The 18,049-nt window shown below is 28.4% G+C and overlaps 2 protein-coding genes across 4 annotated transcripts in view; one reads left to right on the top strand and one right to left on the bottom strand.

The window, feature by feature from the left end:
• The window catches only part of LOC107441093 (26S proteasome regulatory subunit Rpt1), a 13,800-nt gene extending 11,043 nt beyond the window's left edge, over nt 1-2,757 (bottom strand). The window contains exons 1-3 of the mRNA XM_016054240.3: nt 2,425-2,757; nt 830-867; nt 665-746 (exon numbers count right to left, since the gene is read on the bottom strand). Coding sequence (XP_015909726.1) covers nt 665-746; nt 830-867; nt 2,425-2,497 — 193 coding nt within the window. The 5' untranslated portion in view covers nt 2,498-2,757. The remainder of the gene's footprint in view (nt 1-664; nt 747-829; nt 868-2,424) is intronic.
• LOC107441094 (probable rRNA-processing protein EBP2) lies at nt 2,729-18,049 on the top strand. 3 transcript variants are annotated; one of them, XM_071182375.1, is made up of 9 exons: nt 2,729-2,843; nt 5,429-5,536; nt 6,882-7,036; nt 7,481-7,604; nt 7,853-7,942; nt 9,098-9,173; nt 12,300-12,366; nt 14,953-15,085; nt 17,938-18,049. In XM_071182375.1, exons 1-9 carry the CDS (start codon nt 2,841-2,843, stop codon nt 17,986-17,988), a joined length of 807 nt encoding a protein of 268 aa, XP_071038476.1. In that variant the 5' UTR covers nt 2,729-2,840; the 3' UTR covers nt 17,989-18,049. The 3 variants fall into 3 exon arrangements, with proteins under 3 accessions (XP_071038476.1, XP_071038477.1, XP_015909727.1); XM_016054241.2 differs by having other exon boundaries at nt 2,839-2,944; XM_071182376.1 differs by lacking the exon at nt 14,953-15,085.

Raw genomic sequence — 18,049 nt, 5'->3', positions numbered from 1 at the left:
ATATCATAAAGTTTATGACTTTAATATTTTCCATTCCCATTTCATAAGCAATTTGTGAATCCTGGGGATCCACGATTGACAGAATTGTTTCTAAAAGACCAAATGCTTTCGATGTCAATGAAGAAGTTGTTGGAACAACAGACCAGCGAATGTTTGTGTTTGCAAATGGTGCACTATCTGGGCACTTGTCCCTTCTAAAGATATTTTAGGCAGCCCTTATTTTAATGATCGGACCTTAACATTGTAGGCATTTTATTAATAATTCATCATCATCATCAACAAAATTTTGTACTTCAAAAGTGATTCAAAAAGTAACAAATTAAGAATGTTTGCTTTGGTGTAAAAAATAATGTAGTGTATCTGTGTACAATCCTGTATTTTAATAAATGAAAATAAAGTATTTTAACGTAAAGTTGGCTTTTTTTTCGCTGTGAAATGCATGCAGAACATTTGTATAAATTAATAAGTCCTGTTGTAGAATATTTGAAAATTTTCTGTTTTTGGGGTTATATGTTAGGTTTAGAAGCAAATATAAACAAACATGTAATGAAAATAAACTTGCTAAGACAAATATTGTAAAAACAAGCTAAAATAAATAACTATAATATTAATAAGAAATATTTCAGCAAATACAGCGCAGAAAATATTAAATCAGAAGAATTACCTGTCAGCTCATTCACTTTTTTAAGAATTCCTTGAATATCATCTTCAACTTGTTTTATAGCTTTACTGTATTGGCCAACACCCTGTAAACAACATATCTGGTCTTAAAACAAAAGTTAATACAATAATATGATAAAATTACAAAAACCACTGCAATTATACTTACATAAGTTTTCAAGAGAGCAATGTCACCTTCATCCAGAGCTGTAAATAAATGAAATAAACACTATAATCATAATTATATATATATATATATATATAACAAATAAATATATATATATATAACAAATAAATGTACATGAAACAGACAGACAACTTTAAACTTCTCACACATTAGGATTACGGAAATCAGAGAGGGACTTTCTACCGAGGAGAATCTCTGTATTGGTACCTGTACCAAAATAAATAATACACAGTATGTTAAAAATAATCGACAACTTTTGAACCTATTATTTTCACTAACTGTACACAAACCTTTTCAACTGACACTAATTTGAAATAATCGAATCGACAACAAAAGACAATAGCGAAAATATTAGTTTTTCTTTAATTTTATTTTACTTTATATGTCTTTTTTCTCTTCATTTTCATGAATTGTCATCCAATTCTAAGTTATGTGCCAAATTTGAAGTCTGTAGCTAGTCGGGAAGTTAGTTTAAAATGATTACAAAATTCTACCCAAACAGAAATACACGAAGGCAAGTTGATATAAACGTGGTAAATTCCCCTTTCGAATCCTTGGCTTTTGCAATTGGTGTGGACAGACACTGGTACACTCTGTACTATCATGATCTGTCATGCCAACTACACTCGCCAAGGTGCCAAATGGATTTAAAACGTCCAATAAAAAAAAAAAAAAAACACATAGATGTTTGCCTGGGGGAGGCTACGAGTTATACCTTTCGAGTTGTTCCCTTTCTGTGATGCTTTTTTTAGTTTCTTGTGGGCCACTGCCCGGAAGTTTCCAAGACTTGGCGATTATTCTGCCACAGATCCTACGGAACTCTCCCCAATTGCAGAGTCAACAATTGGTTTTAAAACTTGCAATTTTTTGAAAATAAAAATATGTGGAAGTTTACAAAGGGGATGGGTAAGTTACACCCTTTAAGTTCGTCCTCTTCAGTAATGTTTTGTTTTCTTTTTAAATTTCTTCTGGGTTGGGTGTTGTTGTTGCTCATTTACGTCGCACTAGAGCTGCACAATGGGCTATTCTCCTGGGTTGGAAGCTGCCAAGACTTAGTGATTATTCTGCTGCAAATTACAATATAGAACTCTTTCCTTTCTCCTTCTCACTTAAAATAAAGCTTTTTTAAGTGATTGTCAATCGCACTTATAAACCACATCGTTTACGGATATTATATGTAACGTAACAAAGGCATACAATCCTGTAAAATTCTTTTAAATATCGTTGCATACTACAGATATTTTTAGCTTCGTTAAATTTCCCGAACTAAATAAACCTCTTTCAAATTTTAAACCAAATTTTTTAGTATTTTTTAATATCTTTTCTCACAATACAGTATACACAGGCTTCTACACAATTAAAAATAAGCAGCATTGTCAATATTAAGACTCAAAACGGGTGATATAATAACAGTTGCTACTAAATATACAAACAAGTGCATCGATTTGATAAACAAAATGCTTTTTAAAACACTTTATCACCATTTAAAAGTGTTCATAAAAGACATACGAAAAAAAGAAGTAACACAGGACAATACAATAATTTGGAACGTAACATAAATTTACAATTTTAAATACCTTTAACGTCTTTTTCTTTCTCCTCTTTATCTTCCTTTCCTTTTCGCATATCATCTCCTAAGTAATCAGGCATCTTAATAAATTTTATAAGTTAATTCAACAACAAAAACGATCCAACTTTTCTTAACATAAACACCAAAACAACTTAGTCAGAGCTGAAACCGTGGTCAAAGTTAAGGCAGACTTGGAAATTGTTTTAAATAAATAAATTAGTTAATAGAAGTATCAGAAAGAAAACATTTCTATTAATTTTTTTAAAAAAATAATAATTTCATTAAAAATGTATTCGAATCTGTAACTAATTAATTTTACGATAATATTTAAAATCAAATCGTATAGTGAATTGCTCACAGAAATAGACAAACAATTGCTATTCAATGTTTTGAAACACAAACAAAATAAATACTAACAAACACATGGTAAATGCTGATTTTTATAATTATATAATTATCTTGTTTCATAAATATAATTAATACTTATTTAAAAACCGTTCTGTTTTATAGGCTTGTCTCATTTCTTCGTTAGTCTAATTATTAAATGATAACTTATTTCATTTTCGTTTATCAAGTTCTTTTTCGATGTAATTTTTTGAAAGATGCTTAGAGTTTGAGATTTAGACTGATGTACTGAATCAAAGATATTTCTATAATTAATTACCGTCATCATGCAACCTCAATTATGTTTTTTTCAAAACTGAATTTTTAGGACGAAGTTGAAAAAAGATTAATTTATAGTACAATTTGTTTACACGTAAAACAAAGGTATCCCATTGCATTAAAAATTTATCACCAGCGAATCTATCCTAAACTGTTTTTATACCGTGCCTATTAATTTCTTTTAGTTAATTGGTAAAGAAACAACTTTGTAGAGCCCAAAGAGTTTGTATGAATTAAAAGGTTAAAATGAAATTTTTCTCGTCTAGAAACGCTATAAATTTGTCATGATAAATATTTAATTTGCTAGTGTCAAGGTTTCTTAGTTCAGGGTTCATTAATATTACAAGCATTTTTGTAGAAACCATAGGGTATTGTAATTGAGAAGTTTAATTTGTAAAATTATGATAATTTGCTAATAAATTTTTGATTTTCTGTAAGAGGAATGTACAATCCACGTAATTGGCCAAAGTAGAATTTGCTTTCAACCAGGGTTGGCAGGTTTTTGACATGTGACAGTTTTTGACAGTTTAAACCATGGTTTAAACTGTCGTCAAAAACCTCACTGTCGAAAATGTCAAAAACCTATATTCATATGTGAAATTTAATTAATACATAAAATTTATATATTTTTTAAAGGATAGTGTTTCTAAATATGTTCTAGAAAAAATAAATTTTGAAGAGTAATATTATGTATATTCATTTTCATGTGTTATTGAAAATCTGCAGTGATATTATTAAGAAATTTATTTATAACCAAATTTAGTGTATAGTATAGATTATACTAAAAATTAGACATTTTTAAAGATAAACATTAGCAGTTTTGTACATTAGACATCTTTTAAAGAAAAATCTTTTTAATATTCTTTTAAATCTTCTTAATAATCTTTTTAACATAAGACAATACAAATTTAAGTGCTTTCTGTTAAATACACAGAGTAGTTAGTGTCGATTTACAGTATATTCAGCCTATTCATTTACTATGCTGAAAATTTAGTTTATCCAAATACTTGTGAATTTCATTTTGCTGAATACTATATAGTTTTGTTGAATATCTAAATATTCAGCTGTTGAATAATTACTTCTTGCTTTCAAGATATGCATTATTTGTATTCTTAATACAAGTGGAGAAAAAAAAATTAAGAGATAAAAATTGTTTTAAAATGATAAGTGTAATAATTATAAATAAATATAATAAACAATATGAATTATATTTATCATTATTCACAAATATAACTACTTTTAAATTCAAATTAACATACTGGATAATAAAGATATTCGGTATAACATTAAAAAAATATTTTATACACTTGTATCAAGTTTGTATTTATACAACATAACTTGTAAGTTCCTTATAAATATTAGTTATATGTTCCTTATATGTCAAAAATGCATAATAATAAACTTTTAATTTTCTTAAGTATCAAAAAGAAGAAGAAAAAATTTTTTAAATATAAATATTTAAACAATTTGTGTGCAAAATTTTTCTGCACATGCATTTGAATATAAATTTCTGAGATTTTAAATCTGTTATTTTACCTTAATTTTAATTAAAAAATATTTTAAAACCTGCTGATTACCTATAGTATAATTAATTTTCAATATAATGCATGGCAAGTGTTGGTAGTTTTGAAGTTTATATATTTTCTTGGCAAACTTCAGTTTTTGACATTTTTGACAGGTTTTTGACGGTTTAAACCAGTATTATACCCTTGTCATGTCAAAAACCACTTTTTGACGTCAAAAACCCAACCCTGCTTTCAACGACTTATTAAAAAAATTTTTCCCCTAATGTATGCACAGTAGAGTGCCAATTTTTCGAATTGGAGAAAATGCTTCTTTATTTTCACAATATTTAAAAAGCGTCAAAAAATCAAATCTTTTGTCTCTTGGCGATCTTGAAAAGCACCTCATTTGTTCTGTCCAGTTTCAATATGGGTGCTGAGTAGTTTCAAATAAGGAAACAGGTTTCTAAAAATTTTTAAAACTTTTGAACACATTATTTGTTATATTCTCTAATAGACACTACTACAATTGCCAATCCTAAGCCTGAAAAAAGTGTGAAGGATAATTACTTATTAAAATTTGTCAAATTATCTGAATTTTTCATTATCCTTAGTTCTGAATCATCCAGATAATTGGTGCCCTTCTGTGTGTGTTTTCTAAATACAATTATAGTTTGAGCTAAATAATGAGAACTTGAATAAAAGGATTTTAAGTGGAAATAAAATTTTAAGTTTTACTTGCCATGATTATTGATAATTTAAAAATAATAATGTAATTAGCTTTTTCTATTTTACATACATTGACTATTTATATTACTGTGTATATTTTTTCGATTCATAATCAAGATGGAGGATTCTTCAGATGAATACATTGAAGATGCTGTTGTTGCAGATGTAATACAACAACAACTGCAGGAGATTCCTAAGCGTCAAATAATTCCAGTAAATAATGTGGTGAGTTTATTTGCTTAAATTTTATTAAAGAAAAAAAAAAAAAAAAAAACAACCTTTCATGCTCAAAAAAGTTTTTATTTAAAAAGTTATGCTTGGGGTTTTAATTTGTTATAACTATAATATTTTAAAATTTGTTTAACTCCTTCAGGATCGTGATCATTGCAAGATTCTGTCTTCATAGACTAAAATATATATAAAATGGGCATTTTTGAATTTTAGTATCCAAGGTTCGACATATGTGATCTCATTACAATACTCTCATATTAGTATGCATGTCTAATGAAGCGCTAAAAAATTAGAGTTAGATTTAATTTTTATTAAGTATGTAGCTGTCTTTGTTCACTAAGCCTTAACTAGCAGTAGTATTTGACCAAGGCAAAGTGAACGAACTTAGCCTTTAAGTGCAACAATTAGTATTAACAAATTTATATCTACATTTTTCGAAACACATGTAGTAAAATAAGTTGTTATTTAAATATTTTTTTTAAAATTATATATATAAATAATTTTTTTTTGTATTTTAATGGAATAAAATTTATGATGAATAATTAAAATGAATTTGTTATATTACTCACTAATCAGTCTATCTTTTAAACATATACGATAATTTGAGAGATTTCAATAAAACAAATACCTATTTAAAAAATATTTTCGAACTACAGATAAAAATTATGACTGTTAAGCATAATTTGACTTTGATTTATTGATCTTTGGTTCATTCAAAACTAGCTTTGCTATCGCGCTATTTTTGGTACAATAGTTTCAATTTTCAACAAAAAGCAAATAAATAATTATCTTATATTTTTCAAAAACTAAAAGTGACATTTTTTATGTTTTTTATTTCTCAACACTATCACTTATAATTTGTCAGATATAATTTATTATTTTAAAGTTTGTTTTGGTAACTGTATTTAATCTTTTAATATAATATATATTTTTAAATTAATCTAAAAAAACTTAATCAGAACCCATATCTAAATATTTTATAGTGAAAATTGAAAAGTTTTGTTCATTAAAGACAAGTTTTGAAAAAGTTTGCACATATATATTTTATTTAATTATTAATTTTATTTTGAGCAATTATAATTTATACTTAAAAGTCAATGAACTAATTGTATACATAAGAAAAAGTCTGAAATAAAATTTTACTTTAATTGAAGTAATAATAAATATATTGGTTTCTAGAGATTTTACCCTTCTTTGATCTTGATAATCATTATTCAAAACTATCTTTGTTTGTATTCTAAGGTCTTAGCTCTAATTTAAAATTTTAATTTTCAGGCTCGTAATTAAAATTTTGAAGTCATTTTTTATTTCAAAATTTTTAAAATTTTTTTTATTACAGAAAGGTCTTAAGCAGAAGTTGGTTGATATACAATTAAATTTTGATTGGTCTGAAAAGTTAGATATCTCTATAAACAATGTTAGCAATGATGAAGACAAGTCTAAAGAAACCTCTGGTTCATCAGCAGACGATGATTTCCAACGAGAAATGTCTTTGTAAGTATCCATATATTTATTTCTTGAGAACTTTAATGCATTGGTAAATTTTGATTTAGTTGGTTTAAGTTTGTCTATTTTCCTACATTAAAATTTTAAATAATATTATCATAAAATACATTCCCCCCCTTTTTTTTATTGAATTGTGAAAATTAGAGCTGAGATTCTGAATGAATGGAAATTAATGCTCTTATAAATCAAGTTTTTAAATATTACAGTTGTGATATCTCTAAAGTATGCCAAATCAGCAGAAATAAAATATTTCTTTTGGTAATTTTTTAAATTGCTTTAAAAATTATTATAACTGGCATTTTATTTATTTTTTTGGTTTTTATGCAATTTATATGATGTTAAACATTGTGCGGATTTTAATGATATAAAATGTAATTATTTAAACTTTAATGTAAGAGTTACGCATTTAAGTCTCTTTTTTTTTCTTTATAGTTATAATCAAGCTTTAGCTGCTGTTTCAAAGGCTTTCAAGCGTTTGAAGAAACTTGGAGTTCCTACAAAACGACCTGATGACTATTTTGCTGAAATGGCTAAATCTGATGCTCATATGTTAAAAGTATGTATATTGTATAAAGTTAAATGATTTGCATGTGGCATATTTTTTATTTCCATATTAAATATTAGCGATTCATCTTAGTTACAATTTTCAAATGAAGTGTTATTTTGTTTGTATTAAAAAATATTTTCAACAATTTAACGCAGAATTAAAATGTATTTATTCAATATAGTTTTTTTTTTTAAATTTTGATTCTAAAAAATCAGCACTTTTTGTGTTAAGATTTATATTTTTGTTTCCCTTTCTAGGTACGAGAGAAGCTATTGAGCAAAAAGACAGCTGTGGAACGTACTGAGAAGGTCAGAGCTATGAGAGAACAGAAGAAACTTGGCAAAAAAGTTAGTAATTTTTGTAAACAAGAGTTAATTTAAGTCACAGTAAATTGATATGTGTTCTTGATTTAGTCATAAGATTTTTCTCTTTCATTGAATTTCTTATTTTCATGCTGACATCCTTTTATTTTTAATTTATGTCTGCTAATTCAATTGGAATTTAAATTAATTGATGAGCACCTGAGCCTTTGTTGTGATTGTTTTACGAATCAGACATGATTTATTCACATGTTTTATTTTTAAATTTTCATAAAGCTATTTTGTAAATCATTATCTGAATACCTAATAAATGCTACCCATTCTGTGAAGCTTAAATGCCATATGAATTATAATTTGTTAATGTTAATAGCATTTAATTACCTATAATTCTTTTTTTATAAGATTTATTTAATTAAAAGAACTTAATTCCAGTTAAATGCTGTTGAATGATTATAAAATTAATTTTTGAGTTCAAAAGTTAAAATGACTGTAATTTATGTTATATATTCTACACATTTTCATTTTATTATGTATTTATAAATAATATCCATTTTTATGTATTTTTCTGTCATTTAATCTCTTTCACTTCAAATATTTTTATTCAAAGCAAAAAATCCCCAAACTTGCCTTTCTAAGAAACTCTTGCTGCTACTTGCTAGACATAAAAATTGAGTTTAATGCTGAACCATATAGTCACTAATAAACACTGAAATAGTATGATTTTAGATCATATGTTTCTGCTCATGCATATTGATTTGGTGTTATGAAACAAGCAAATAAATGTGTAGTTCTATGACATAAGTAAACATAAGGTAAAGTGAAATTACTTTAAATCTTATTTGTTTAATCTACTACATGTTCCATGGTCAAATTATCGAAAAATTTCAACTCTCATAAACTTAAGCTTATTATATTTATTTCATAGTGTTTTCTCCCTTTAAAATAGGTCTTTCAAAGATTCTAAATCTGCATTCAAAGTTCTTAATTTTTATAATAATAAAACCCTGTAAACATATGACAAGTTTGTCCCGTTAAATTAAAGAATAATTGTCACACATATTTAAATTTTATGTGGATAAACACGCTTCATCCAAATTGGTGGAAAATGCATGTATTTTCACCATATATTGCAGAGTTATAATAAGTAAATTCAATAAAAAATGATTCTTTGAAATCTTCCAGATGCAAACCGAAATAGTTCAACAAAGGAAACAAGAAAAAAAGAAGATGATTAGTGCTCTGAAAAAAACTAAAAAAGGTATAATTAAATAAGTGCCAACTTCTATTGTTAGATGTTTTTTTTTTAATGTCTCCTATATTATTTATTTTTTGTAAGTGTTCAGGTAAAATTTATTTTTAACATGAACATAATTTTTTTTTTATTTGTGATGTCTTTAAAAGTATTTTATTTCCTAATTAATATTTTTTTTTCATTATTAATAGTATTATATAGATAATGAAATCAATTAAAAAAAAATTTTTAAAGTAACGTAGGTAGCAAATTTTTTTTTTGAAGGGCACCCTCCGCCCCTCTTTCCTTTGACAATATTCTGGTTTGTGATATTATGTTAGGTTTATTTTTCTGTGTTTTATCTGCTATAATAAATTGTAAAAATATATCCTAATGTTTGTTTTTGTCTCTTTTTATATTTTTAATAATTTTAATTAATATAGTCTTTGAACTTATAAAATGTTTTTAAAAATCAACAAGTACAGAAAAGGGGCATGTTAAATGCAAAAATTAAAACTGGTGATTTTTTTATTTATCATTTTGTAAATTGTTTATAGATACTATACAAGTGCTAATACTATACAACACTTTCTCACAAGACTGAGTCTTTTCAATCATGTGGTGAAAGTTGAAGCATTGCTGTCTATTGTTGGGTTTAATTCATAAAAACATGTTGGGTTTCCACTATAACTTCTGCCTGGAGTGTTTTTTCGTACAGATCTGAACACATACACTAACAAATCCTCCCTACAGTCAGAATTGTTAAGACAGGCTGTCCATGAGGTGATTAACAATGTACCTACTGAGGCTATTGTGATTGACGCAGATGACAGCAATTGAACATGCAGGCAGTGGGGTTTATATAAAACACGGAAAAGAAGATTCTCTTAAACAAAGAAATGCTGATTATGCCTCAGTTTTCTGCTCTGAATTGATTGCTATAGATATGGTTCTGGATTATGTATTGGAGTGAAATTTTTTCAGGGAAATATGGATACTTTCAGATGGTTAAAGTTTTCTACAATATGTCGAAAATTGCGCAGACATTACTAATCAGAAGGGAATTGGCGTAATTAAAAAACTTAAAACTCTGTCAGAGACTCCACCTGCAATGGATGCCATCTCATGTTAATCTGAAATATAATGATATAGCAGTTAAACAGCTCTGCTATCCCTCAGACGAAAGCGGAACCTTTGACATACATTGAACTGTACTCTAGAACAAAGGCCTCTATTGACAGGGTGTGCAGCGTTATTAAAAAGTGCTTAAAGGTGCTTATTTTCGTTTCTTAAAAGCCCTTAAAGGTGTTTTTTCCATGGGTGTTTTTAAAAAGTGCTTAATTTTCCCTTTCCGAAATGCGATATTTTTCTTTACCATGTTGATTTTCGCCACAAATTATGCAAAAAGACATTGTCCTATTCAACGTTTTCAGAACTAATTCAACCCCAATCTATTTCAGCATACCGCCTGTCTGTAGTGAATGAAAACACCATTTGTTTTACATGTTTGATGAATTACTTGCGGGTCCGCACTTGGGTATACTGAGCTGGATTCACTGATAACGATTTTTTACTCTCATGTGCAACCCTACTGCATTTTACAAGAGATCAGACTTCATCTTCCGCCCTCTGTAGTAGAATTTTTGCTGATTACGGGGACCAACTAAACATTGTCAATTTTTTTTCTCTATTAGCAATAGAAAATTTGATTTCTCTTGTTAATCATCGTTTGTGACGTGCCACCGTCCTCGCCAATGTAAATAAAACTGGTTAAAACCATCGATTGTCAAAAACTTGTCAACCCTGTCTAATTATGATATTTTTCAAAATACTTAAAAATGTTTTTCCATCGCTTGAAAAGTGCTTAAAAGGTGCTTATTTTTTGTTGAAAAATTTGGCTACATACCCTGATTGACATTTCTTAGAAAGTAACCAGTGCATCCATGGTATAGAAGTGGAGATCCAGATATTGTCTTAAAATTTGAGGGGAAAAGGCAAGACCAAACTACTTTAACACATTTAACTTCTGGTCACTTAAGGACCATCAGATTCCCCTATCAGAAGTTGGAGATTTGTACTAATTGCAATACGGATTGAGCTATTTCACAACATCTACTGAGTTGTGTTGCCTTAGTGCGGGATGACATTTTAAAGTAACCTGACATAGTGCTGAGGGAGATGAGGGCGAACTAACTTATGGATCTAATCTGTTTCAGATTAGAAGGAGAAGACTATGTCACAGAGAAGCCTTTAAATGCTTTACCTTATTAATATTTTAAATGAAGCACTCTCGCGACTTTCAGATGGTGAATGGTATGATGGAGAATTAGGTGTCTCAATAGCTTGGCTGTGGCAATGTGATCAGCATTGCACCTGTTGCGCTTTGCTTCTGAGTCTAATTGATACCCATTTATCTGTAATTGGAAGGGCTGGATTGTATAGAAACCATATGCCTTTACAATGATGAGTTTGTACCTTAATTATTGTAGTTAAAAAATTATATGCTTTTGTATGATACATACGACGCCCGGTGGCTGAGCGGTAGCGCTTCGCGCTGTCGTGCCACGAGTCCCTGGTTCGATCCTCTGGCCAAGCAAGGTTGACTCAGCCTTTTATCCCTTCAGTGGGTCAATAAATGAGTACCAAGCATGGTTGGGAACTAAACACTGGGGGTTCCGCTTTCGGCTGACGACCTGATCGGAACATCTGCTCCTGCACCCCAGAGCCCAATGTTAAGAAAACTGAGATGGGCACAGTATGCCTTGGCCCTCTGTGGGCTGTTGCGCCACTGAGTTGAGTTTAGTTATGATACATACATCAATTTAAATTGCAACATTTTTATATCTTTGAATTATAAGAATATTTCATGTATTAATGACATTTTTTTAATTAGATTTAGGTGCAGAACATATTTAAAATAGTCTAATTAAAGTTTTAATAAATAAAAAGCATTTATTAGAAGATATTAAATATAGATATAGTACAAAGTTAAAAACGTTAAAGCACTTTTTTTCTCTTGCCATTTTAATTCAAGTGCATAGTATTTATGAAATAAAGTTGTTTCTTTTCCTGAAAAAGAAGGGATTTTTCTGCTCTTGGTTTTTGCTTTGAATTTCTCATTTTTATATTCTAATGAACATGACTATTTTTTAGGAAAAATGAGTGCTGATAACCTCTTAAATGAAAACAAAAATAATGCAGTTAAGCGAATCAATAAAAGGTACATATTTTTTATCATTGCTTTTGTCTTAACATTTTTCTTTTTTAGTGTAATTTTTAGCATAGTTTTATTACATTAAAACTTCAGCTTCAATAACCTTCAAGACTAAAGTGACTGAGAATTATTCATAAGTTGTTTAACTTTCATTAACTATTAATTTACTGACAGGTTTATGAATAGTCTTCTTCTGTTATTTTTGTAATTTTTAGACCAAGTATAAATATTAAAGGGTTTTATCTTATATTCCTTAGTACAAGAAACAATATCTGTTCATAAAAAGTCAGATTTTACATAGCTTAAAAAAAAAATGATTTAAAAAGTCATTTAGATATGTGTTTTTAAAAAATTATATTTACAAATGAAAAAGAATACAGATCAATTTTGAAATCATTTCTCGGTACCTTCACAAAATTAGCAGACCAAAGATGCTCCCTCACAAAACATCAACATTTTGTCAATTATTCTCCCAAAAATTGGCAGTTTAACAATAACTTTATAAAAAGATAAGCAAAATTCTCATAAAATTAATTATTTGTATCAAGGCGTTTAGGTGCACTTCTTAATAAAACAAGCACCAAATAAATTGTAATCTGAGAGCAACTAACTATCTGATTATTAAGAATGTGCCATTAGCACACTTGCCTTATCCTTCCAAAATGAACTTCATGCTTCATTAGATAACCAATGATTAGATTCGTCCTTGTTGATAACTGATCAAGTGAAACTTCAACCTAGTGTGCTTGAGTTTAGAACATTAAACTATGTGAAGGTTAACTGTTAACCTTTCAGTGTCTGCTTTGATTTTAGAATTCCCAGGTAACATGTCAAATTATCAAACAGCATGCACAATGAAGAAGGTAATACCTCTTATCAGATCAGAAAGCAGTCTGCAAAATAATGAGTATTCATATCAATCTAAATGAATATATCTAAAAAAGACAAACGTAATGATAGTTTAGGTATGCAATTGTTGGAAATATTTTTTAAAGCTGTAAATGGCAATTGTACCAAGCATTTTGAAATGCAGTCATCCAGTTGAAATTTCGAAAATAGTAATAAATAAGAAAAAAGCGTATAATTTAGATTCATTTCATCCTTTGTAATTTATACTTGCATTTATTATACAATCTTATATGTTAGACTGAAAACATATAAATCTCAAAAGTATTGAGTCATTGAAACAAATTTAAAATATGAATTCTGGTTTATGCTTCATTAACTTGTAACCGCTTGTTATAATAAAAAAAGATTGATTTAAAAGTTTATTTTATTTTTTTGTTACCGTTTGCTATAAAAATATAGATGAACAAAAAATATGCAAAAATTAAAATACTGTGTAAATTTTTCTCAAAAATTACAATGTTGTATAAATTTTTCATGTAAGTAAGGGTTACGTTTCCCATTCTGTCTTGGTTTATGATCTAACAAAATGAAGAAAAAAGTAAGAAACAAAGCCCTTACTGATTATTTTACTGAATCATTGTTAACAGAATCTTTTTTTTAAAAATTTTTTTTGTAGAAATACTGATTGTTATTGTATATTTAATTATGATGAACTTTTTAAAGTAACCTTTACACTCTACAAATTCTTTTCAATTAACATTTGCAGAGCTGCCAACTGTTCCTATGAAATCGTATTTGTTCCGAATTTTCAGCTTTGTTCCGAAAATACGATTTTAGATCAAAATGTTCCAATTTTTCGATATTCTAGCACCTTTTCAATTCTCGTGCCAATTTTCTTTCAACCCATGACAGATCTAATAACCTGAAAGCAGGTCATGTGATTTTCCGCGAATTTCACAGATTGCCGCATATCTCAAGACCATTGGTTAGTGGACTCCCGTGAATCAAAAATTTATAATCCGACGAAATTTTGAAACTTTAGCTAAATCACGCTAACAAGACATTTATGATTCTTACGCCAATTTGATTCCTTTATTTTAGCTGCTTTTCGCCATTTTAAATATTAGGAACTCTGTCAGAATCTGCTAATATCGGAATTCTTATTCACACGATTTTAATATCAATCATTGATTTTGGTATTTAGCTGATTTAAAATTTGCGAGATCTAAAAATTCAATATTGCAATTTGTATTTTCTTGTTTTTAAAATCCAATATCGCTATTCTCCTGAAAAGTTTTTTTTTTTTTTAAAAATTAGTTGCAATAAAGTTGTGATATTCTTCATTAATAAATAATTTAATTAAAACTGTTAACTCAAAAATTATGTTATATGAAACGTGTATGGTTTATATATTGATATTTTGCTACTGATATTATGATTTTTGATATTCTGTTTTACTCTTTGTGTCATTATTTCCCCTGATTGGCTTATCCTGCTTTGTGTTCCAGTTTTTGTTTTTAACAAGTTGGCAGCTTTGCATTTGATTTTAGAGGGAAAAAAATCATGTCTTAACCTTTTATAAAAATATATGTCACTTTGGTCGTTACTTTAATTGTTAGTTTAATATTTTTGAAAAACACAAGATTATGTATAATTTTTTTTATGATGGATAATATTTAAATGTTTAAAAAAATCTTTATCTTGAGTATGGCATTGACATGTGGGTCTTTCTTTTTATTTTAGCAAAAAGCAACGTGAATACCGGGATTCTAAATATGGATATGGGGGTAAAAAGAAAGGTTCAAAATACAATACTTCAGAAAGTACTGATATGAATTTTAAAAGTCAGGGAAAAAAGAATGCTCCTTTTAAGAAGGTAAGATCTGTTCTGATAAGGAAAGAAATATTGTTTTCCAAATTTTTCTATTTAAATAATATTGTAACACGAGGATTTTACTCATAGCTTATTTTTATTCTCACAAAAAATTCTTTTTTTGATGCTAATACTAATTATTCAAATTTATTAGCACTTATATTACAACCTGTTGGTGTATTATTATTTTCCTAAATTTTCTTTCTTATGTACAATAATGTAACACAGTTGATTAGTCACATCTTTACCTATATATAGTATACTTTCGATTCGCTAAATATATTTTAAAAAATAGAATAATGTATTCTAAAATGGTTCTCTAAAAAGTAGAGTCATGAAACATAAGAATGACTACTAATAATTATGTATGCAATGATAGTTGACTGTAAGTCAAAATAGAGCATTGATAATTTTAAAAGTAAGACAAAAATAATCATGCATTAAAGAGATAAATATTAAATTACAATAAACTTACATGGTGAATTTCCGAAAAAATTCATTTTCTATTTTAAAAAATATTCGATATAACAAGGTTTTGAGATCTAGAAGTTGGAGATATCGAGAGTTCATATAAATTTGAAGTTATATACTGTTCCTACTTTGATAAAATGCTAAAGAGCCATTCTCATTGCATGTGATTCTGGGATGATTCTTGAAGGAGAATTAAAGTCTGATTCCAGAAATAAAGCCTCATGAAAAACTCTCTAATCGCGTTCTTGTTTTCTCTCAATGACCATTGGAGGTGCATGAATTGTGTGAAGGGTTCTAAAAGGAACATAGTCCTTTAACTATTGTTTTTGCACCCCTTTGAAGTTTTGAATTTAGGTGTTTGTCAAAGTTTGGAAAGTCATAATTTTCACTAAAAACGAAACTCAGCGGCGCAACAGCCCATAGAGGGCCAAGGCCTACTGTGCCCATCTCAGTTTTCTTGGGCTCTGGGGTGCAGGAGCAGATGTTCCGGTCAGGTGGTCAACCGAACGCGGAACCCCCAGTGTTTAGTTCCCAAGCATGCTTGGTACTCATTTATCGACCCACTGAAGGGATGAAAGGCTGAGTCAACCTTGCCCGGCCCGAGGATCGAACCAGGGACCTGTGGCGCGACAGCGCAAAGCGCTACCGCTCATCCACCGGGTGTCTATAATTTTCACTAAGATTAGCAAAAACTATATGTGATGCCATTATAGGAATTACATATTTCTTAGCTTTTAAAACTTCTTTCATTTCATACATTTATTTTTTAATCATTCTTAATCCAACTTTAATGTATTTGAACAATAATTTAATTTATATTGCATTTTATATAAAAAGCATATATAAATATTCTCTTCTTAACAATCAATAACGGCTAACTTTTTAATTCAATACAAATATATAACTCATTAATTCACTATCACGACTAAATCAAGCATCAAAATCTATTTTTAACTCTTTTATTCTTTAAGCTACTTTATTTCTCTCACCACAAAAATGTTTCAGTTTCATGGTTATATTAATTTTCACTGCCTTTTTGTGATTGAGCTATAGCCAAATTATTTAAATATTGATATGAGATATCGTGAGGTTGGCTGCATTGACTGTTCTTTCGGCAGTGTCCTTTTTTGATAATGTGCTTATAAAGGATCTCTCCTGTACTACAAAGCATTGATTAAATACTTCTTTTAATGTGACTTTTGACTTGGCAGGCCAGTCTGCCCTTGTTACATGGTGCGTAGCGTTTTTAAAAAGTGCTTTGAGGTGCTTATTTTCGATTTTCGTTTTTTAGAAGCCCTTAAAGGTGCTTTTTTCATTAGGTGTTTTTGAAAAGTGCTTAATTTCCCCCTTTTGAAAATGAGATATTTTCTGTTACCATATAGATTTTCGGAACGTATTATGCAGAAGCGTGCATTTCACATTGTTCTATTCAACTTTTTCCCCATTCATTCAACCACAATCTATTTTGGCGTACCTTCGATCCATAGCATATGAAAGAGCCAATCATTTTACATGTTTGATGAAATACTTGAGAGTTCGCATGTGTGTCTACTGATCTCGGCTCGGTGAGATTATTGCACTCTCATATGCAACTCTGCTACATTTTGCTTGTTGAACCGAAAAATCTCTCTATATTTTTATGGTGACTAATATAATCAAGAAAAGAATTCTTTGTCACAAACTAGTTATTTTATCATGATCATGTAAAGCCTTCGAAAATTATTTTGCATTTGTTAATGTTTATAGTGCTTAAAAATAGTTTTCGAGTGCTTAAAAAGTACTTAAAAGGTGCTTATTTTTTGTTGAAAAATTTGGCTACGCACTATGTCTTAATATTATGCAAAATTTATTATTTTACATAGAAAGTCATTTGAGTAAAATATTCTTTTTATTTTGTACCCCAAGCTCTACAACTACTACTGAATTTTAAGGATACCATAGGAACTGGCATTTTTTTTTAAATAGATTATTAAGCAGTGTAGATCAAAGTTTTATAGCAAATGTTAGTTTTAATTTTTTTTTTCGTGTCTTAAATCAAATTGATACAATCTTAACTTTACATTAATTTTCATTGTTATCATTAAGATTTGTTTTCCATTTTATACAACATATTTAAAATAATTCCAAAAAGAATGCTTTTTTTTCCCCTAAATTGACTTATTCAGCTTTTTCTTTCTTTCTTTGAGGCTTAACCCAAAAAGACCATTGATATGATTTGAATTATATTACTCATGTTTTATGTGATGTAAACTTTTAGAATTGATAATCTCGATTGAATAATGTTCTTTTCAAATACCCTCTTTTTATATTTTTTATTCTTTAGCATTAGCAGTAGTTTTACTTTATTGCAAATTTAATTTATGTTTTTTGCTTTATATTTTCAGAATGCAAAATTTGGTAAGCAACGAATGACAAAGCATCGAAGACGTAGATGAATAAAATTTGTAAAATTTTGCTGTTTTTTTAATACTTGTAAATAAAAGACATCATTTCATA

Source organism: Parasteatoda tepidariorum, chromosome 6 (assembly GCF_043381705.1).
Source record: "Parasteatoda tepidariorum isolate YZ-2023 chromosome 6, CAS_Ptep_4.0, whole genome shotgun sequence".
NCBI classification, from domain to species: domain Eukaryota; kingdom Metazoa; phylum Arthropoda; class Arachnida; order Araneae; family Theridiidae; genus Parasteatoda; species Parasteatoda tepidariorum.
This window is presented reverse-complemented; position numbering and strand designations above follow the sequence as displayed.

Bases quoted from the DNA above. Each gene is read 5' to 3' on its own strand.
- LOC107441094 (XM_071182375.1), top strand. The intron at 5,537-6,881 runs GTGAGTTTATTT...TTTTTATTACAG, and splicing joins TAATTCCAGTAAATAATGTG to AAAGGTCTTAAGCAGAAGTT. The intron at 12,367-14,952 runs GTACATATTTTT...TTTTTATTTTAG, and splicing joins GTTAAGCGAATCAATAAAAG to CAAAAAGCAACGTGAATACC.